The sequence below is a fragment of the Oryctolagus cuniculus genome, chromosome 16 (assembly GCF_964237555.1).
Source record: "Oryctolagus cuniculus chromosome 16, mOryCun1.1, whole genome shotgun sequence".
NCBI lineage: Eukaryota > Metazoa > Chordata > Mammalia > Lagomorpha > Leporidae > Oryctolagus > Oryctolagus cuniculus.
In genome coordinates, this window is record NC_091447.1 from 68,619,757 (window position 1) to 68,643,575 (window position 23,819).

At 41.6% G+C, this 23,819-nt stretch overlaps 2 protein-coding genes across 2 annotated transcripts; both read left to right on the forward strand.

Moving 5' to 3' along the window:
* Positions 1 to 3,231: 3,231 nt before the first annotated feature.
* On the forward strand, positions 3,232 to 4,122 carry LOC100343862 (olfactory receptor 7E178-like). The gene has a single exon (XM_017338775.3). The coding sequence runs from the start codon at positions 3,232 to 3,234 to the stop codon at positions 4,120 to 4,122; it is 891 nt and encodes a 296-aa protein (XP_017194264.3).
* A 10,147-nt stretch (positions 4,123 to 14,269) lies between these two features.
* Positions 14,270 to 15,171, forward strand: LOC127486434 (olfactory receptor 7E24-like). The gene has a single exon (XM_070059233.1). It carries the CDS (start codon positions 14,285 to 14,287, stop codon positions 15,113 to 15,115), a length of 831 nt encoding a protein of 276 aa, XP_069915334.1. The 5' UTR covers positions 14,270 to 14,284; the 3' UTR covers positions 15,116 to 15,171.
* Positions 15,172 to 23,819: the final 8,648 nt, after the last annotated feature.

Below are 23,819 nucleotides of genomic sequence, written 5' to 3' on the forward strand. Positions count from 1 at the left end.
ATCAGTAGCATCTGCAGCATTACTATTGTTTATAGTTATTCAAAAATCAAGGCAGAGGTTGTTTTATATAGAATAAAAAAACCTGAGAAGGGGCAAACATTTTGTGTGGGTGAGACTCATTTTTGAGTTGGATATCATTGTAGCTTCCCGTGCCTTGGACAATGGTATACACTGACAAACTTGCTATCTCCATAATGAGAGAATTGTGTATTTTGTATTTTAAAAAATATTTATTTATTTCAGAGGCGGAGTTACCGACAGAGAGGGAGTGACAGAGAAAGGTCTACCATCTGCTGGTGCACTGTCACAATGGCTAGAGCTGGGCCAATCCAAAAATCCAGGAGCCTCCCATATGGACACAGGGACCCAAGTGCTTGGGTCACCTTCTACTGCCTTCCCAGGCCAGAACAGCAAGCTGAATCAGAAGAGGATCAGCTGGGACTTGAACCAGTGCCCAAATGGGATGTTGGCACCACAGGCAGAGGCTTAGTCTACTCTGTCACAGTGCCAGCCCCAAATTCTGTGTTTTAAAATGTCACAGTGACCAAATATTTTGGTTCTAAACTTCCTTAGATGCTACGCCTGTCATAGATATGTGTGTTCTTCTTCCTGTATCCAGTAGACAATACAAGCACACAGGGGTACAGAGATTCACACGCATTGTGCCTGTAGTGGGTGAATGATCTGGGATGGAAACATTGATTTCCTCACCCCTTCTCAGAGCACTGTCTCCTTCACTGGAGTCAAATGGAAATATTATTCTGTCTACAAGATGAAACATCTCAGTGAGTAATCATGGGGGGATTATGACTAGATATAACCCAGGGATATATATTAAATGGTATATCTTAATAAGAGGATGTAAGTTGATTACAATTGTTTTATTGGGGCAGCAGATGTAAATGATTAATAGTAAAATTGCCTGTGCACTGAATATTGCAACTCAAACAACTCTATTCCATGCACATATCTTATAGCTATTCTCATTTGTGTGATATGGAGACAAGAATTTTTGAAAGATTGTCAGAATAAATAGAAAAATGAAATGATGTTCCTCTTTCAGGTAAGGACAGGAAACAATCAAAGTATATGAAGGAGACATGAGCACTTCACAGAGAGACTTAAACCCAAGCATCAATGTATACTTGTACATTTCATGGGCAAGAGGTATAGAATTCTACTCAGATGAGCTTCAAGCACTTTGCAGGTAAGTTTTAGAGAAAACTATTTAGGGATGCAGAAATTACTGCTGACTCAGAGGGGCAGGCATTGTGATAAAGTAGGTTAAGCTGCTTCATCCATATTGCATTTCCCGGTTCCAGACTTGGCTTACTCTTCTTCCAATTCAGCCTCTTGCTATATGCCTGGGAGACAGCAGATGATGGTCCAAGTACTTTGGTTCCTGCTACTTGTGTGGGAGACATGGATGGGGTTCCTTATTCCTGGCTTTGGCCTGGCACAGCCCCAGCTGTTGTAGGGATTCGGGGAATGAACCAGAGGATGGAAGATCAGTCTCTCTATCATTTTTACTGCAGATCTCTCTGCCTTTCAAATAAAATAACAGAAATTTAATAACATATTTAAAAAATTTTTCTTACAACAGCTCTACAAGGGAGATAATTATTATTGCTATTTTACAGAAGTGGTAACTATTGAGTATCTTTACATTATTTTCTGGAATTCTCTGTTTTGCATTTTTTCACCATTCAATGACAGTATAACCTAGCAAAATAATAAACTAACATTGCCTTTAGGCAGCTGAAGTTAGAAAAATTCATGTACCAGGAAGTGGTGACATAAAAATCCTTGAATTATGCATAGGAAGTCTGGGACTCAGAGCTGTCTTTGGAGATTTCCTGATATCACTCAGCTCAAATGGTTTATGATCAGAAAAACAACCAAGCAGTATTGCCAGGCCATTAAGTGACACATAAGAAAAAATTTTAAAATGTTCAAAGTAAAAAGCTCTCATATATCAGGCATTTATTAAGATTCTCAGGGGACCATACAAAGAAACCTGTAGAAAATTTAAAAAATTCAAATAGTTCTTAATAGTTCACTGTTTCTAATCATTGACAGGTCCAGAATACACTATTGTTCCAATGGTGGTCATTGATTTCACATGACTATGTGTATTAGACAATGACTTTTATGAAAATTTGAAGTCCACCAAAGCTAAGGACTGGAGTTATATATTAAATGGCACTAAGAGGCAAAAAGGAGTGAGTGTAAATAGCATAGTGGTTAAGGTGCCAGCTCCCACACAGTACTTAGGGTTGATTACTGGCCCTGGTTCCTGACTCTTGCTTCCTGTGAATACAGATCCTGGCAGGCAGTGGTCAAATGGTTGAGTCTCTACCCAGGGGAGACCTGGATTGAGATAGGATTAAGAACTCACAATTTCTACCTTGTTCCAGCCACAGCCATCACAGGCATCTGTGGAGTGAAGCAGTGGATGAGAGTATTCTTTCTCTCTAAGCAAATGAGTTAAACAATATTAGAGTGAGCACATACATCCACGAAGGAGGGGAGTCAGAAAAGCCAGGAATGGGTAGATCCCTGGAAGACAACAGACACACAACAGTATTTCCTGGTTGTGAACAATCAATGTTAGTTTGGGGTTCAGACAATACATTTGTAGCTTTATAGATGACTTATAAAAATTGTGACTGAAAGGAATTTGTTCCATTGTCTTAAAATAAAAAAGGCATATTTAACTGTTTTTAAATTTCCTTTAATTAGACTGTTTCTCACAAATATTAGATTGCATTAGACTCTGAACATAGACTTGTTAGTTCTAATGTTCTTGGCTTTCTAAAATTTGTGAGACTCTTTAAGGCTTTTACATAGAGAGAGGTAGCTCAGACACCAATCATAAAAGATCTCTCACAAGACTGAGTTTGTCACCATTGAGAAAGATGACAGAATTTGGTTACCGAGTGTGAATATGAAAGTGGAGTTCCAGAAGCTACTGGAAAATTTGTATCATGCAAAAAATGCATGAATTCCACAACTGTATTACAACAAGAAAACCCTTTTCTTTGAATTCAACTTATTCTGTGAACACTAGCGTTACCCTCATGCTATACCCATACAAACTTGACTTGAAGACATAAAGAGTGCTGGGTGCCTGTTTATCTGTTTCCTTTTACCAATCCTACTTTCCTTTCCAAAAGGAGTCCAGGTTGTTTTGAAACACAAAATCTCACACAAGTCTCAGAATTTCATCTCATGGGCTTTTCAGAAGATCCAGCCTTGCAGCTTCTCCTCTTTGTGCTGTTCCTGTCCATGTACTTGATCACGCTGCTTGGGAACCTGCTCATCGCCCTGGCCATCAGCTCAGACTCCCGCCTCCAGACCCCCATGTATTTCTTCCTCTGCAACCTGTCCTTGGCTGATGTGGGTTTCACTTCCACCACGATTCCCAAGATGATTGTGGACATCCACACTCACAGCACAGCCATCTCCTATGTGGGCTGCCTGACACAGATGTCTCTCTTTATTATCTTTGGGTGCATGGATGATTTGCTTCTGACCGTGATGGCCTATGACTGGTTTGTCGCCATTTGTCATCCATTGTATTACCAGGTCATCATGAACCCCTGCCGCTGTGGCTTCTTGGTTTCAGTGTCAGTTGTGGCCAGCCTTTTGGAATTCCCGATGCAGATTTTGATGCTATTAAGAGCTACCTGCTTCAAAAATGTTGACATTTCTAATTTCTTCTGTGAACCTTCCCAGCTTCTCACTCTTGCTTTCTCTGACACTTTCACTCATGACATAGCCATATATTTTGTTGGCATCATATATGGTTTTCTCCCTATCTCAGGGATTCTCTACTCTTACTACAAAATCATTTCCTCCGTTCTGAGAGTCCCATCAGCTGGTGGGAAGTACAAAGCCTTCTCCACCTGTGGCTCTCACGTGACTGTTGTATGTTTATTTTATGGAACATCCCTTGGGGTGTATCTCACTTCAGCAGTCTCACTTTCTTCCAGGAAGTGTGCAGTGGCCTCAGTGATGTACACTGTGGTCATCCCCATGCTCAACCCCTTTATCTACAGCCTGAGGAACATGGACATCAAGAGGGCCATGTGGAGACTTCTCAGTCAGCAAGCTATTTAGAGCACAGATTGGAAGGCAGCAAAACTCAGCATCCAGACCCTAAAATCTCACCTGGCTCATCACATCACACATGAGGCTCTCATGGGTTTCATGCATCTTCTTTTGTAACTGAGATTTCCTGTTTTGCTCTTTCTTTATGGAAACATTATATCTTTACCCTTGCATACCTGACTCATATTGTACCTATGGAGCCTTCTCTAGTTCATTATGGACGATCAAGTTATCCTGGAAAAAGAAATACTTTGCCTTTTTGTTATTTAAAATTGATATCTGGGCCGGCCCTGTGGCTCAACAGGCTAATCCTCCACCTTGCGGCGCTGGCACACTGGGTTGTAGTCCCAGTCGGGGCACTGGATTCTGTCCTGGTTGCCCCTCTTCCAGGCCAGCTCTCTGCTGTGGCCAGGGAGTGCAGTGGAGGATGGCCCAGGTGCTTGGGTCCTGCACCCCATGAAGGACCAAGAGAAGCACCTGGCTCCTGCCTTCGGACAGTGCGGCTGCAGCACTCCAACTGCAGTGGCCATTGGAGGTTGAACCAAAGGCCAAAAGGAAGACCTTTATAAAAAAATAAAAAAATAATTGATATCTGTTCCATAATTTGAATGTACTTTCCACTCACATTTCCATTCTTATCCTTGTAACTTATTTGACCTCGTTATCCGTGAGGATGCATATCACTGCTCCTTTTTATGAAACCCTCTAAGGAACTTTAACAATTCTGATGCCTGGATTTCACTACCAGAGGTTCTGATGTCTTGAAGTGATGTGTGGTCTGAGTATGGAAATTTCCAAGCACCCAGGATAAGCTGAAAAATTTGCTGACAGTTCATTAGTAACTTGATTTTATGTGATGAGTCATGTTTCCCTTGCTATTTCCATGATTTTCTCTTTGTTATTTTTACAGTTTAGTTATAAATTGTGTTGAATGTGTTATAATTGGGGTTCATGGAGCTTAAATGTGTATGTCCACTTCTTTCTTCAAATTTGGGAAGTTTCCAATTGCAGTCATTATCTCTTCAAACTGGTGCACTTGCACTCTCTCTCTCCTTTCTGTGGATCTCCCACAATACATATACTTGTCTGCTTGTGTTATCCCATAAGATCCTTCCAATAAATAAAAGCCCAGGACCAAATGGCTTCACTGCTGAATTCTATCAGATATTTAATGAGGAATTAATCCCAAATCTATTCAAGATATTCAAAGCAGTTGAAAGGGAGGGAATCTTCCCAAACATCTTCTATGAGGCCAACATCACCTTAATTCTTAAACCAGAAAAAGATACAACAAAAAATTATAGATCAATACCCTTGAGGAATGTAGATGCAAAAGTCCTCGACAAAATACTAACTAAATGAATCCAACAACACATCAGAAAGAACATTCACCCAGATCAAGTGGGATTTATCCCTGGTATGCAGGCTGGTTCAATATTCAAAAAGGAATAAATGTGATATATGTCACATTAACAAACTGAAGAACAAAAGCCATACGATGATCTCAATAGATGCAGAGATAGCATTTGATAAAATACAACACCCTTTCATGATGGAAACCTTAAGCAACTTGTGTATGGAAGGAACACTCCTCAACAGAATCAAGGCAATATATGACAAATCTACAGCCAGCATCTTATTGAATGGGGAAAAGTTGGAAGCATTCCAACCAAGATCTGGAAACAGATAAGGATGCCCATTCTCACCACTGCTATTCAATAAAGTTTCAACCAGAGCCATTAGCCAAGAAAAAGAAATCACAGGGATGCCAATTGGGAAGAAGGAAGTCAAACTATCCCTGCATGCAGATGACATGGTTCTGTATATAGGGGAAGCAAAGACTCACTAAGAGACTATTGGAACTCATAAAAGAGTTTGTAAAGTGGCAGGATACTATATTAACACACAAAAATGAATAGCCTTTCTATATGAAGGCAATGTCATGGCTGAGACAGAACTTCTAAGATCATTCCATTTACAATAGATAGGAGAAAAATTAAATCCCTTGGAATAAATTTAAACAAGGAGGTCAAAGACTTTTATGATAGAAATTACAAAACCTTCAAGAAAGAAATGGAAGAGGAGATAAAAAAAATGTAAAAACCTCCATTTTCATGAATTGGAAGAATCAATATCATCAAAATGTCCATACTACCAAAAGCAACTTACAGATTCAATGAACTACCAATCAAAATACCAAGGACATCCTTTTCAGAACTAGAAAAAATGATGCTAACATTCATATGGAAACAAAAGAAACCCTGAATAGCTAAAGCAATTTTATAAGACACACACAAATTGAAAGCATCATAATACCAGATTTTAAGACACACTACAGGGTAGTTATTATCAAAACTACCTGGTACTGGAAAAAAAAAAGATGTGTATACCAATGGAATAGAATAGACACTCAAGACATCATCCATGCATCTACAAGCAATATTTTTGATGAAGGAACTAAAATCAATCTCTTGAGCAAGGACAGTCTCTTGAACAACGGTCCTGGGGAAACTGGATTTTCACACTCAGAATTATGAAACTAGACCCTTACACAAAAACTAGACACTTACTCAAAAATAGATCCACTCAAAATAGATCAAACACAAAAATCTATGACCTGATACCATGAAATTACTAGAGATCACTGGCGAAACTCTGGGTGACATTGGCATAGGCAAAGACTTCTTGGAAAAGACACAAGAAACACAGGGAATCACAGCAAAAATAGGCTAATTCTCCTCTGCCAAAGAAACACTATTGACATGAAGAGGCAATTGACAGAATGGGAGACATTCTTTGCAAACTATGCAACAGATAAAAGATTAATATCCAGAATTTTGAAGAACTCAAGAAACTCAATCACAACAAAATAAACAATCCAGCTAAAAAATGGGCAGAGGACTTAGACTGGCATTTTTCTTTTTTTTTCAAGATATTTTATTTATTCATTTGACAGGTAGAGTTACAAACAGTGAGAGGGAGAGACACAGAGAAAGGTATTCCATCCATTGGTTCAGTACCCAAATGGCCACAATGGCCAGAGCTGTCCGATCCAAAGCCAGAAGTCAGGAGCTTCTTCCAAGTCTCCCATGTGGGTGCAGGGGCCCAAGGACTAGGGCCATCTTCTACTACTTTCCCAGGCCATACAGGGGGCTGGCTTGGAAGAGGAGCAGCCGAGACTATAACCAGAACCCATTTGGGATGCTGGTGCCGCAAGCAGAGGGTTAACCTACTGTGCCATGGCGCTGGGCCCTACACTGTCATTTTTCAAAAGAGGAAATTCAAATGGCCAGCAGACACTTGAAAAAATGCTCAGGATCACTAGCAATCAGTGAAATACAAATCAAAACCCCAATGAGGTTCTATCTCCTACCCCAGTTAGAACGGCTTTCATACAAAAATCAACAAACAACAAATGCTGGTGAGGATATGGACAAAAGGCATCCTTGTCCACTGTTGGTGGGAATATATACTGGTATAGCCACTGTGGAAGACAGTATAGAGATACCTCAGAAATCTCAATATAGACCTACCATATGATGTAGCCATTCCACTCTTGGGAATTTAAACAAACCAAAAGAAATCAGCATATGAAAGAATTGTCTGTACCTTCATGGGTACAGATAATAATAGGAATAAATACACGAGGCAGACAAAACCTGCCTTTCTGAATGCTCTCCTACAGGACAATTTGGCTGAGAGCATGATGGCTTGCTAGGTTGTCTGATATGCTGGAGAGAGAGATTAGTCAGTCTGTGGTGCTCATAGACCACCACCAAAAGCTCTGTACATCTCAGAGTGCTCAAGAGCACACAGGAGGACAGATCAGCCTGTGTCTTCAGCCTTACAGAATGCTGGTCCCAAGGGCAGGCATTTGGCCGAGCAGTTGGGATTCCCCTTGGGATGCCCACATCCCATACTGAAGAACCTGAGTTTGACTCTTGGCTCCTCTGTCAGTTCCCTCTTCCCATTAAAGTGCTTGTAGAGAGGCAGCAGATCTTGGCTCAAGCAATTGCATTCCTGCCTCCTGTGTGGGAGACTCGGGTTGAGTTCTTAGCTCCTGGCTTTTGCCTGGCCAAGTTCTGTGGGTATTTGGGGAGTGACCTGGTGAATAGAAGAACTCTCTCTTTGTTGGCCTTTGTCCTTCTACATTTAAATACAAGTGAAGAGTTAATTTTTAAAAAGTCTGATACTAATGCAGTAAAAATTGTGCTTGTGTCAATTACTCCCAGAGTCATCCACATTAGGAGGCCCAGGGCTGTCTGTCTTCCCAACAGTCCTAAGGAGAGAGCCTCAGCTCTTATTGCTTACTGGGAATGATGGGGCAATGGGACCTCATTCCCCAGTCATGCCCCACAGCAAGAGAGCTCAGCCAAGTGTGTTCTATGGGATACAGATGAACTATGCGGCACTGTTGGAAGCATTTTTTCCTCCTATACCAGACCAATAGGATGGTTGGAATAACTAGACTGACCAGCCCCAAAATGAAAAGTGTCTACCTGAATTTTATAGTCTTGGTTCATTGGAGGCAATTCAAGAAATCTAACTCAGAAATCTGCTTTGCCTTCACACTACTGCTATCTACTATATGACAATACACAAACTAGCGATGCTTTTGTACATATGTAGGATCTTTCACAAGTTCATGAAAATACATAATATCAACTTATCAGTTAATTACAGTTTTCTGCAAACTTTTAAAGTGTGCTTTTTAACCTACTGCTTCTGAAGTATTGGAGTATAAGGACAAAGAAATATGTAACTATCAATAGTTTTGTAATCTATGAGTATAATTCAGTAAGAATCTTAACCTGGAGATGAAGACTAATTCAAATTAGTAAAAAGCACGTGAGTTCCCAAGACATAAAATAAAAACCCAAGCAAAGTCTTAGGAAATGAAATAGGAAGCTCTATTTAGAGACTAATGCTAACCAAGAAAGTGAAAAGAGTATCTGATTATTGGTATACAACATACAATTCTCCTGAGGTTTCATGATGAATAAAATGGATTGGGAGACATAAAAAAAATCACATACTCAGCTATGAAACTGAAAACAGAAGTCTGAGTTTTATGTCAAGATTTTGCAACTTGGATGTCAGCACCAAAGGGCACAGGTGACCTTCCTTGTGGACAGGTTCCAGGTACACTTATTTTCTCCTATTCCTCTTCCATGAATATCGGCAAGTCCTCGGGGACTAGGGTAACATGGACTGGCTGGCTAATTGGGAGCTCTGTGCATTGAGCATCCAAGGTCCTAATAATGAGCTGGCACATTCATACCTTGGCCTTCCTGGTGGAAACATAGTGGCTGCACTCCCATTGTGAGCATCTGCACCAGGAGGCCCCTGCCTGAGTCTGTCTCCAGTCCTGAGTGCAGAGCCCGAGGCTCCCTCCATTGCACTCCAGGCAGAAGAGGAGCAGCGGAGCCCTCACCCTTGGTCATGCTTCAGTTGAGACTCAGCGCAGCCCAGTAAGTGTGGAGGGATAGCAGGGAAGGAGGTTGGACTCTTAGGAACATTGTTTTCTCCTCATCAGAAGAAAAGTGAGAGTTGGGCTAGACTTGTGGGAGGGAACCAATAAGCAAAGCTTCAGCCCAGAGGACTGTGAAGTCTATGTTCTTGTTTCTCACAGGAGTCCCAGATATCTCATTCAGAGTTTGGCTTTCCTCCTGTATTAAGTCTTACTCCTTTGGAATCCTCTTCATGACAGCAGCAAATGCATCTCTAAGCTGTCTCCTGAACTCAGAAACATGATCATAAAGGCAATGATGAGGATGCCAGAGACCATAACATTGTGAGCATTTATTAAGGGCTTCCTAAGTGCCAGGCTCTGAACTGTTGCAAGTAGGCTGTTTCACTACATCTGCACAATCTCCCAAGTTTTGTTGCACAGATTAGCTCAGGAAATTTTTGTGACTTGTATCTGGTTATCAGGTACAATGAATTGAGGCCACATCTTTAAAAAAAGAATTATTTCATTTGAAAGTTAGAGAGAGGGAAAGGCAAAGAGTGAGAAAGGTCTTCCATCCACTGGTTCACTCCTGAGATGGCCACAACAGCTGAGGCTGTGCCAGGATGAAGCCAGGAACTCCATCCAGGTTTCTCTTGTGGGTGCAGGAGCCCAAGGACTTGGGTCATCTTATGTTGCTTTCCCAGGTGAGTTACCAGGAAATGGATTGGAAGTAAAGCAGTCAGGACTTGAACTGTTGCCCATATGGAATGCCAGGGCTGCAGGCTGTAGCTTTAGTCAATACACCACAGCACTGGACCCTGAAACCACATCTGAATCAGACACAGGGTACATGGCCACTCTGGTAACCCCAGCAGCAGTTTCACTTTCTGTCCACTGTGCTCTTTCCATGGGCTTCTCTGACGATTGTGGGCAGTCATGTGTGAAGTGTGGTGAAGCTCAAAGGCTAAGATCACAGGAGCCCAGGCCCATGATAACTCAGAGGAAATGCCTCTCCTGACCCCACACCTGGGTTTCACTTCTACCTCCTTCCTCGCCACTCTTGTAATCACTCCTGTCTTTTCAGAGACATAAAAATGGGGTGTTGGTTTCCATTTCTGACTGCAGAACTGGAAAGAGATTACCAACAGTCCTCAGAGTTTCCTGTAGTTTAGATTACTGGAGTTCTGCTTAAGTCTTTCTGAGCAGGGGGAGATAATGAAGAAGCTGAACACATCAGATTTCAGATGCTGATAATGTAGTGTTGAATCCTATCTGCTCCACGGCAAGTTGTTGGCAGTTCTGAGAGTCAGCATTGTCATTTGAGTTGGGACCTCATCTACAGAGCTGACAAAGCTCTTGTCCTCCAATGAGAGGACTTCAGAATGTTCATGGAAAAATGGAATGAAAAGTATGAATTACTGCTTTTGAAATGAACATAGATTTTTTTCCTAATACATTATTTTCCATACGTTATCAATTTTTTACAGATGCTTTTTTTGGAAAATACACTTTTTTTTTGTCTAAAGACTTCTAAGCTTCAATACGGCCATGTACATGTATTTTTCAGAAGAATGATGCACTCCCTTTCATTTCTGATTCCCCTGACCCTATTCCTGGCTTGGCAGAGTGGAGGCATCAGCAATGAAGATCTCTGTTACAGGTTCAGTAGACCCTTCCATGGCTTGCAATAACTGGCCGTCATCAGTGTGGCTTTAACACACGCAGTGCTTTCTTGAAGATCCCTTTCAGAAAAGTCCCACAGAACTAGAGACCATGGAATAGCACGTGTTTGCATCTCTGTGAAGGGCACATGGATCCTGTAATGACACTTAATGTAATCTACAGCAAAATCTTTGTTTCTGAGTATTCAAAAATCAAGGCAGAGCTGTGTTTCACATCTAGCACAAATGCACAGAGAGAAGGGGGCAGGCAATCCTTGTGCCCGAGCTGAGGCATGTTCTAGAGTACCCTTTGCCAGCATCATTTATCAACAATTTCTTGTTTCTCCAATTACAGAATCTTTATTTTGAAAAATCATGATGACCACATGCTTAAGCTCTCAATTCCCCTAGATGATAATCTGTCACATATATGGGTGTTATTCTTCCTATGTCCAGTGGACAATACAATCACGGGGAGGTTGAGAGATTTACACACCTGTTGGCATGTATTGTAGGTGAATGATGCTGATTTCCTGACTCCTTCCATACAGCAAGCAGAAATATTATGACAAGTAGAAATAACATTCCCACACAACTTGAAATTTCTTATTAGGAAAGGATTACTACTAGATATTAAACAGAGAAACATTTGATGATACATCAAATATATAGTTGATGTATATATATAGATGGTATATCAAATATATAGTTAGTATATATTTGGTATATCAAAGATATATTTGATTGTTTTTATTGGGATAGCAAACAGGTGTTGGACAAAACTACATGTGCATCAAATTTTGCTATTCAACCAGAAATCCTCACTTGTGTGATATGAAGAGAGGGACAAAGATTTCAAAAGCTTGTCGTAACAATGCACGTACAAATTAGATGATGTCCCCCTCCCAGGTAAAGATGTGAAGCAGATGAAATGCTTGAAGTGAATGTACATCCCAGAGGGGCTGAAAACCCAGCTTCAGTGCACCCTAGTCTGTTTCAGGGGCAGTAGGTGTGTATACTAGACACATTCATGTAACTTTCAGGTGAGTTTTAAAGAAATCTACTTAGAGATGCACAAACTAATGCTCACATGAAGGAGCATGCATTTTGGTGCAGTTGGTTGAGCCTCAGCTTGGGAAATTCACATCCCATAGAGGAGTACCTGGGTCAAGACCCAGTTACTCTGCTTCTGACCAAGCTTTCTACTAACATGCATGTCAGACAGCAGGTGATGGCCCAGTTACTCAGGTTTATGATATCAGATAGGAAATCTGGATGGAATTCTGGGCTCCAGCCTCAGCCTGTGCTTGTGGGCATTTAAGGAGTGAACCAGTAGATGGAAGATACCTCTGTTTCAAATATGAAAAAAAAAAGAATAAAGAAAGATAAAAAGAATTAAGAAAATTTCCTTGCAACAGTCTTATAGGGAAAACATCCATTTCATGGATGAAGAATCTGCAAAAGTATGCTTGCATTATTTCCTGGAATTCTGTTTTGCATTTTTTCTCAGTTCAATCATAGCTTCTCCTGCTACCATAATGAACTACAGTTGTCTTAGGGCAGACAGAGAATTGCAACCCATGGATAAGGAAAGGTTAATACTACAATATTTTCTTTAGGCATAGGAAGATTGGAACTCAAAGTTGACTTTGGACCCTGTTTGATAGCAAACACTTCAACTGCAAATAAGAGGGTTTATGATCATAAAATTGTAAAGCAGCATTACTAGGTTGCTATGAAAAAAGGAACATTTTGAAAATATTTAAATAAGGTACACCTCTCAAACACAAGATAATTTACTGAGATCTTGAGGCAAATACAAAAATTACCTGTTTAAGCTTTTGAAAATTCAGACATTTCTTATAAAAATCCTTATTTCTGATCCCTGACAGGTGTAGAAAACACTAAAGTTACATTTGTGGTCATTGCTTTTGTATGATTATGTGCACTTAATTAAACCACATTTATCAAAATTTGACCCCCACCAATGACCAGGATAGAAGTTATGGATCACAAAGAAGACAGACAGGAGTGGGCACACAACATGGTTAAGATCCCCCCTCCTACTTAGGAGTGTCTGAGTTTGATTTCAGGCTATCATTCATGACTCGGCTTCCTTCCAGACTGTGGGAGGCAGTGGTGATGACTCAAGTACTTGGGTGACTGCTACCCACGTAGGAGACCCGGATCAAGTTTCAGCTCCCAGGGTTGTGAGTGGGAGGGAAGTTATTGGGGGGGAAGCCACTGTATTCCAAAATCTGTGCTTTGGAAATTTATATTTATTAAATAAGTGTTAAAAAAATTCCAACTCCCAGCTTCTGCAGTAGTCCATCCAAGACACTGTAGGCATTTGGGAGTGAATCAATGGGCTGGCTGGCTGGGTGGCTTGCTCTCTCTCTTTCCCTTCTTCCCTCCCTCCTTCCCTGTCTGTGTGTCTCCCTATCAAACAAAAAGGAGGTACAGAAGGGAAACCAGAAAACCTGAGAATGATGAAACCTCTGAAAAATAAAGAACACACAACAGTATTTTCCTATCATGAACGATCAACATTAAGTTAGTGTTGACATAACACAGTCCTAGCATTTAGAGTGCACTTAAGTCAATGGAATTTGTACCTTTGCTAAAATAAGGTATATTTAACTGCTTCTTAATTACCCTTATTTAGAATATTATCTTTGAAGGCAAAAGGGCATTTTGCATTTGTTATTAAACGTTTAGGTTGCATTTGATGTGTTCATGGACTTGGTAGGTCTAGTGTTCTGGATTTCCTAACATTTTTCAGTTGCTCCAACGACAGTTCTTTTAATTTTATTTATTCTATGGACCATAGACTTGCCCTTATGTTATACCCTTGACTAGCTGAATTAAAACTATAGAAAAAAAAAAACTAAGCAAGCACTGTGTGCCCATGTATCCTTTTTCCATCCCTCTCTCTTTTTCCAGAAGGAGCGCAGGCTTTGTTGAAACACAAAATCGGACGTGTGTCCCAGAATTCCATCTTGTGGGCTTCTCACAGGATGCAGCCCTGCAGTACCTTCTGTTAGTGCTGTTCCTGTCCATGTACCTGGTCACGGTGCTTGGGAACCTGCTCATCATCCTGCTCATCATCTCTGACACCCACCTGCACACCCCCATGTACTTCTTCCTCTGCAACCTGTCCTTGGCTGACATGGGTTTTACCTCCACCACGGTTCCCAAGATGATTGTGGACATCCACACTCACAGCACAGTCATCTCCTATATGGGCTGCCTGACACAGATGTCTCTCTTTCTCATCTGTGGATGCATGGATGATTTGATTCTGACCGTGATGGCCTATGACCGGTTTGTCGCCATTTGTCATCCATTGCATTACCAGGTCATCATGAACCCCTGCCGCTGTGCTTTCTTGGTTACAGTGTCTTTTTTCGGCAGCCTTTTGGAATCCCTGGTGCACAACTTGATATTATTACCAGTTACCTGCTACAAAGCAGCTGAAATTTCTAATTTCTTTTGTGATCCTTCTCAGCTTCTCAATCTTACATGTGATAACACCTTCAACCATGACATAGTCATGTATCTTATTGGTATTGTATTTGGGTTTTTCCCTATCTCAGGGATCCTCTTCTCTTACTATAAAATCGTGTCCTCCATTCTGAGAGTCCCATCCCCAGACGGGAAGTACAAAGCCTTCTCCACCTGTGGCTCGCACCTGTTGGTCGTTTGCTTATTTTATGGATCAGGTTTAGGTGTGTATCTCAGTGCATCCTTCTCCACCTATTCCAGAAAGAGTGCTGTGGCCTCACTGATGTACACTCTGGTCACCCCTATGTTGAACCCCTTCATCTACAGCCTGAGGAACAGGGACATCAAGAGAGCTCTGCAGAGAATTGTCAACAGAATAAGCTAATCTCACTGCCCTTGCCATCCTTTTGTTCCTAGAACTGAAATGGGCAGCTCCAAGAAGTCCAGAATCAGTCCTCAGGTCACAGCATGTGAAGGCATCTATCATCATCTCCACATCTTTTGGGCTTCTCTTTCCACAACCATTCCTCTCAACATATGGGAAGCTAGCGAAGTAGGCTGGGGCTTTAACTTGCTGTGTCACTGTGCAGGCCCCAGGTTGGAGCTCTTAAAAATCACTATTCTACTTTCCACCTTTCTTTATAAAAGGTCACTCATGGTCACTAACCTTAACTACATTGGAAGTGTGGTGCATTTCACTCATCTCTTCTCTCCCCACTCAGGCCTCAGTATTGGAGAGAGCCCCTTCAGTTATCATTTCTGTTCACACGTTTTTCCTTCTTTGCTTTTGTCCTACAGTAACTATTGGACCCATTGTCCATATGACTGGTTTAATTCTGTAATTAATACACAGTTATTCTTAAGTGTTGAAATTTAACTGAAATGTGATCCCTGTTAAACATAAGAGTGGGAATAAGAGAGGGAAGAGATGTACAATTTGGGACATGCTCAAGCTGACTTGCCCCAAATGGTAGAGTTAGAAACATACCAGGGGACTCCAATTTAATCCCATCAAGGTGGCTTGTACCAATGCCATCTCACTAGTCCAAGTGATCAATTTCAGTTCACAATTGATCATAATGAAAGGACTAAGAGTCAAAGGGAGCACATAAACAAGTCTAGTACCTGCTAACACTAACCGATAGAATAAATTAAGGGGAGAGTGATCCAACATGGGAAGTGAGATACTCAGCAGACTCATAAAATGGCGGATGTCCTAAACTGCACTCTGGCCTCAGAATCAGCCCTAAAGGCATTCCGATCTGGCTGAAAAGCCCATGAGAGTATTTCAGGCATGGAAAGACAGGACACTCTGGTAAAAAAAAAAAAAAAAAAACTAAATGAAAGATCTCTGTGAGTGAGATCCCAGTGGAAAGAACAGGTCTTCAAAGAAGGAGGTACCTTTCTCTGAAGGGAGGAGAGAACCTCCACTTTGACTATGACCTTGTCTAAACAAGATAAGAGTCGGAGAGCTCAAGGGGCTTCCATAGCCTAGGAAACTCATGACTGGTGCATAGGGAGATTACTGATACCATAAACAGGAGTGTCAATTTGTTAAGTCAACAACAGGAGTCACTGTGCACTTACTCCTCATGTAGGATCTCTGTCCTTAATGTGCTGTACATTGAGGCTTAGTGCTATAACGAGTACTCAAACAGTATGTTTCACCTGTGTTTCTATGGGGGTGCAAACTGTTGAAATCTTTACTTAATGTATACTAAACTGATCTTCTGTAAAAAAAAAAAAGAAGAAATTATCAATTTCTAACTTGACTCTCACTGGGATTAAACATGACAATAGGTCTGATCTGATTTCATCATCATTTAAAAAATCATCTTATTTTTCACTTTATGTTTCTGTGTGGGAGCAAACTGTTGAAATCTTAATGTATGCTAAACTGATCTTCTGTAGATAAAGAGAATCGAAAATGAATCTTGATGTGAATGGAAGGGGAGAGGGAGTGGGAAAGGGGAGGGTTGCAGGTGGGAGGGATGTTGTGGGAGGGAAGAAAAAAAATTCATGAGGGGGTGGCACTGTTGCGTGGTAGGTTAAGTCTCTGTCAGCAGTACTGACATCCCATTGGGTGCTGGTTTGAGTCCTGGCTGCTCCACTTCTGATGCAGCTTCCTGCTAATGCCTGGGAAATCAGCGGTGGATGGCCTAAATGCTCAGGCTCATGCATCCATGTTGGAGACCCAGAAGAAGTGCCTAGCTCCTGGCTTTGGATTAGCCCATCTCCACCTATTGCAGGCATTTGGGGAGTGAATCAGTGGATGGAAGATCTGTCGCTGCTTCTCTTTCTGTAACTCTGCCTTTTGAATAAAATAAATAAATATTAATTTTTTTTCATGTGCTCAAGAAATCAAGCCCATTTTCAATATCAGTCTTCTCATAAACACAAAAGAGGCAGAATTTAGGGTGTTCCCATTTCTAGTAAGGACACTCATCTTTTGAGGTGGGTGTTAGTGGCCTTTGGCATGCCTGTATCTGTCTGCTGGTTCACTGCCCAAAAGGCCGCAATGGCTGGGCTGCATCAGTCCAGAGCCAGGAGCCTGGAAGTCCATCCTGGTCTCTCATGTGTGTGCCATGGGCCTAGGCATTCAGGCCATCTGCCACTGCTTTCCCAGGTGCACTGGCAAGGAGCTGGATCAGAAACAGAGCAGCCTGGACTTTATTGGTGCTGAAATGAGATACCAGGTGGCAGGCAGCAGCCTGCTGCACCACAATGCTGTCCCTGAACGAGGCAATAGCATGTGCCTCCCACTCTTCAGGTTTCCAGTCCATCCAGTGGGAATGGTTCCTGTGCTTTCCATCACTGGAGGTGCCATGAGTGTTAGCCGGCCTATCACCGGAGCCACCACAGGTGTTAGCTTGCCCATTCCCGTGCCTGTCTTCTTGCCAGTCCTCAGGACAGAGCCTCAGCCCCCATGGGTCCCTGCACACAGGAGGGAGAACAGATTTGTGCTCCTTGGCCGTGCCCCAGAGTGAGGCAGCATGGCCTGCAGGGTGCTTTGGGAGATGCTGGGTGTGGAGGATTGTCAGGAACATATTTCCCCAGCATCAGTTCACATCAGATGGGTGGGAAAGCAAGACTAGCTGCCCCGACATGCCAGCTTTCAGCTCAGAGGTCTGTAATGTTTATGCTTTTCAGTCTTGCTGGGAATTTGAGAATCCAACTGGTACCAAATGCTTGCTCCATGACACCATCTTGAGAAAGGAGCCACAGTTGGAATCTGTACTGCTGTAGGAGATAGAAACCCCTGTATATCCTCATCCCTGGGGATCCACAGTCACTCCACTGTACAGGCAAGAGGACCACAGCCTCATAAACCTAGCTAGACCCAGCAGCAACTGTGACCCCAACATTTTAGCCTAAGCGGTGCCCTGCACTACACTGGTCACGTAGTTCTGCACAGCAAAGTGGGTCCTATATCCAAAACCTTAAGAAGGAGTGATCACCTCTGCGGAATGAGGACCATCTCCCCTACTTCCTCAACTTTGACCCCACCAGGGCAGTGCAAGCTCTGGCTTTGGTGGGTGTGAGCAGTGCTGCATGTTCGTCCCATACTCCTGCCCAGTTGTACTGTGGATCTTTCTGAGCCTGCGATGGCTTTGAGGGGACTAAAACACCCTACTTTTGTCAGCGTACAGATCACTGGAAAACAAGCATCAGAATTAAATTGTACCATAGACCAAATGAGTCTTATAAAAGTAGAACATTACATCCAACCACAGCAGGATACATCCTCTTTCCACCAGCACATAGAGTAGTCTTTAGGATAGGCCATCTCACTAGTCCTGGTGATCAATTTCTGTTCAAAATTGATCATAATGAAAGGACTAAGAGCCAAAGGGAGCACATAAACAAGACTAGTGTCTGCAAATACTAGCTGATAGAATAAAAAAGGGAGAGAGCATTCCAACATGGGAAGTGAGATACACAGCAGACCCATAGAATGGCAGATGTCCTGAATGGCACTCTGGCCTCAGAATCAGCCCTTAAGGCATTTGGATCTGGCTGAAAAGCCCATGAGAGTATTACAGGCATGGAAAGCCAAAACACTCTGGGGGAAAAAAAAATAAAAAACCCTACATGAAAGATCTCCACGAGTGAGATCCCAGTGAAAAAAGGAGGTACCTTTCTCTGAAGGGAGGAGAGAACCTCCACTTTGACTATGACCTTGTCTAAATATGATCAGAGTTGTTGAACTCAAAAGGTTCCATAGCCTTGGTGACTCATGACAAGAGCCTAGGGTGATTACTGATGCCATAAACAAGAGTGTCAATTTGTTAAGTCAACAACAGGAGTCACTGTGCACTTACTCCTTATGTAGGATCTCTGTCCTTAAAGTGCTGTACATTGTGAGTTAATGCTATAACTAGTACTCAAACAGTATTTTTCACTTTGTGTTTCTATGTGGGTGCAAACTGTTGAAATCTTTACTTAATATATTCTGAACTGATATTCTGTATATAAAGAGAATAGAAAATGAATCTTTTTTTTTTATTTTTATTTTTTTGACAGGCAGAGTGGACAGTGAGAGAGAGAGACAGAGAGAAAGGTCTTCCTTTTGCCGTTGGTTCACCCTCCAATGGCTGCCGCGGCCGGCGCGCTGCGGCCGGCGCACCGCACCGATCCGATGGCAGGAGCCAGGAGCCAGGTGCTTTTCCTGGTCTCCCATGGGGTGCAGGGCCCAAGCACCTGGGCCATCCTCCACTGCACTCCCGGGCCACAGCAGAGGGCTGGCCTGGAAGAGGGGCAACCGGGACAGAATCCGGCGCCCCGACCGGGACTAGAACCCCGTGTGCCGGCGCCGCTAGGCGGAGGATTAGCCTAGTGAGCCGCGGCGCCGGCCTGAAAATGAATCTTGATGTGAATGGAAGGGGGGAGGGAGAGGGAAAGGGGAGGGTTGCGGGTGGGAGGGAAGTTATGGGGGGGGAAGCCATTGTAATCTATAAGCTGTACTTTGCAAATTTATATTCCTCAAATAAAAAAGTTAAAAAAATAAATCTTCCTAATTTTAATGACTAAAAAAAACAAAAACAAAAACAAAAAACAAATCCCAGCAAATTCAAAAAAAAATCAAAATCATCACATTATCCTCTCTGAGCACAATGGAGTAAAATTAGAAATGGTCAGCGAAAGAGAAAATAACTCTAGAAGTTATCCAAATAATGGAAATGGAACAACTTGCTTCTGAATGAAAAACGGGTCCTTGAAAAATAAGGAAAATTTAAAAATTCTTTGAATCTTATGAAAATAGAAACACAATAACCTGAAACTTATGACATAGCGGAAGCAATTCTAGTAATTCTAATGAAAAGTTTATAACAGTAAGCACCTACACACACACACACACACACACACACCACAACCTAACTACAACTTAAGGACCTAGAAAGCAAGATACAACCAAGCCCAAAGCTAGGAGGAAAGAAAGAAACATCAGAGCAGAAATAAATAAAATAGGAAACTAAAATAGAAAAGATTAATGAAGTAAAAAATTTGGTTTTTTGAAAAGATAAAACATACATCTTTAGCTAGAGTAAAACCAGAAAGCAGACTTGAATAAATAAAAGCAGAGATGGAAAAGGAGACATTACAAATGACACCAAAGAAGTATAAAGAGGCATTACAGACTATCATGAATGACTACACACCAACAAATTGGCAAACTTTGAAGAGGAGGACAGATTTCTACACCTGTAACTGACCAGGATTGAACAACAAAGAAAACCTGAATGGACCAATAAAAAGTAGTGAGATGGAAGTGTAACAAGAAGTCTCTGGACAAAGAAAAGCCCAGGACCAGATGGCTTCACTGCTGAATTCTAGCAAACTCTTAAGGAAGAACTAACACTAATTAATCTCAAAGTACTCCCAAGTAATCGAAAGGAAGGGAACCCTTCCCAATGCATTCTATGAGGCTAGCATTACCTTGATTTCAAAACCAGTCAAGGACACAACAGAAAAAAACTCTAGGTCAATATCCCTGATGAGCACAGATGCAAAAATTCTCAACTGTATACTAGCAATTGGCATTCAACACACACACCAACAAAAGTCCTTTAGTATGATGAAGTATGAGTTCTATCAGGGATTCAGAAATATTCAGCCTATGGAAGTCAATAACTAATATATCACATCAACAGAAAAAAGGGCAAAATTCATGTGATCACCTCAGCAGATGCAGAGAGCATTTGGCAATATTCAGCATCTACTTGTGACCAAAAACCTTAAATAAATTAGTATAGAAGGAATACACCTCAACACAGTAAAGGCCAGATGGGACAAACCCATAGCCAACATGATCCTGGAAGGAGCAAAGCTGAAACCATGTCCTCTAAGATCTGGAGCCAGAAAAGGCTGTCAACCTTCACTGCTCTTATTCAATATAGCATTGGAAGTTTTAGCCAAAGCAGTTAGGCAAGGGAAAGAAATAAAAGATAGACAAATAGGAAAGGAAGAAATCAAATTGCCCCTGTTTGTAGATGACATGAGTTTGTACGGAAATAAACCTGAGTACATTCACCAGGAGACTAGTGGAACTGAAAAACAAGTTCAGTAAAGTTGCATGGTACAAATTCAATATGCAAAACTCAGCAGCATTTCTATACACCAATAATGGACTGCACCAGAATGAAGTAATTACAAAAAATTGTAATGCCTTGCAATCCATTTAACCATGGGTATGAAAGATCTCTACCATGAAAATTACATAACACTACTGAAAGAGGTAAAGAAAACAAAACAAAAAAGATTGCAAGATATAATTAAAATGTCCATACTACCCGAAGAGATTTCCAGATTCAATGCAGTCTCCATGGAAATACAAATTACATTTTTCATGGAACTATTATAAATTTATAAAATTTAATCTTGAACAACAACAACAACAAAGAGGGAGGCATCAGAATACTAGATTTCAGGACATTCTACAGAGCTATTTCAACTAAAACAGCATGGTACTTACATAAAAATTGTCATGTAGAACAAAGAGACTGATTAGAGATCAAAAAAGTGAATCCATGAATCTATAGTCAACTTTGACAAAGTTGTTGAAAGCACATTGGAGCATGGACTGTCTCTTCAGTTACTGGCAAGGGAAGACTGTATATCAATATGCAGTTAATTGAACTAAGATGTTCCCTCCCTCTTATACAAAAATCTACTCAAAATGATCAAAGATCTAAATATAAGACCCAAAACTATCAAACTACTAGAAAAAAAAGGGAACAACTTCAATACAATACCACAGACAATGCTTTTTTTTGAATAAGATCCCAAAAGCACAAAAAAGAAAAGCAAAAACATATTAGAATGTATCAAAGAGAGAAACTTCTGCACAGTCAAGGAAACAATCCGCAAAATGAAGAAACAACCAACATAAGGTGAGAGCATATTTAAGCTATTCTTCTGACAAAGGATTACTATCCAGAATATATAAGGAACCCAGAAAACCTAATTAGAAAACAAAAAATCCAGTTACGGAATGGGCATAGAGTATGAATAGAGATTGTGCCCTTGGACTGGCCTTCAGGGAGAAACGTACACATTTAGCCCAATTCCAGGTGTGCGTTTCTGGTTCCACATGCCTAAGGAGCTATTTGGAAGGCAAATGGGACTTCTAATGGCAGACAATAAAGAAACAACACATGGGGACTCTAATACTGAAGTTACTGGTGATAGTAAAGGGCCCACTGAAGTAGCAGTTATGTATTGTTAGGGGCACCAATCAGCCAGCAGATGAAGCAGCCAACGTTTTCCTATATAAATCTACTATCTGTATATGACACTCATTCCAATTTTTAGCTTGTCTAACACTTGCCCCTACTGATACTAATTCAGACACTCACTGAAGAGAATCATATGGGCTTCCATCAGTGTAGAAAAGGTTGGTATTATAATCCTGACAAACATGTTTTCTATACCTGACAATTGTGCCTTTCAAATTGCTGAGGCTACATGTGACCGTACTCATTATGGAATGGAGATGTATTTCAATGATTCTCAAACAATCTGACTGGATACAAGGAATCACCCAAAAGTGTATGTTGTGTGCAAACACCCACAACCACCCCAAAGAGATGGGAGTGGGGCTGGCAATGTTGCACAGAGGGTTAAGCTGTTGCCAGCAATGACATCATTCCATATCTGAGTTCCAGTTCACATTCTGGCTGCTCTGCTTCTAATCCAGGTGCCTGTTAATACACCTGGGAAACAGTGGATGATGACTCAAGTTTTGGGTTCCTGCACCCACGTGGGAGATCTGGAGGCAGTTCCAGTCTGGCCCAGCACCAGCTGTTGTGGCCACTTGGGGAGTGAACCAGTGGATAGTAAACTTCTCTCTTTCTCCCCTTCCGTCTGTCACTCTGCATTTCAAATAAATGTTTATTTAAAAAAAAAAGCCTGAAACTCAAAATAACGAGAGTGCCCCAAGTCCCAGGCTCACAATTCTAGGGGCGACTACCTGGGGGTTAACAAACTGATTTGACTGTGATGTTGAGAGCCCAGGGGACTTAAGTACTTGGTAAAGGATGTGGATATTTTTACCAGTCAGCTGGAAGCATACTTGAATCAAACCAAAAAAAGCTACAGAATTCAGTAAAACACGACTTAACCACATCATCCCGAAATTTTGCTTCCTGAGGGCAACCACTGGCCAGCATTATCTGCAGCCATCCAGCAAGTTAATATCGCCTTAGAGCTTTCTCCTGGCAGAAACAAGGGGAGTCTGTGTGACCCAACAGCCCTGCTGAGTTTGGGTAAACATGTCCAGCCATGAAGTCGACCGATCAACTGGACAGCCAACAAGCGGGAGTAAGGACTACTGAAACCTCAAGCGACTGGTAGACGGAGTGCTCCAGCTTCTGCTGGGTTTGGCTGACTTACCCATCTGCTTTCCTGTTCTCTGCTTATTTGGTCTCCATCTTCTTCATTTTCCAACCATTTTCATTTGTAGCCAAGAAAGCCCAAGCTGGACCTCCTACTGCAAGACCTTTCACCTCCATGGGATTCTGCTCCCCAGTCCTTAAAATTCATTTGCATCCTGCTTGAAGCCCTTTAGGGCTCATGGCCCCAGTGAAGTA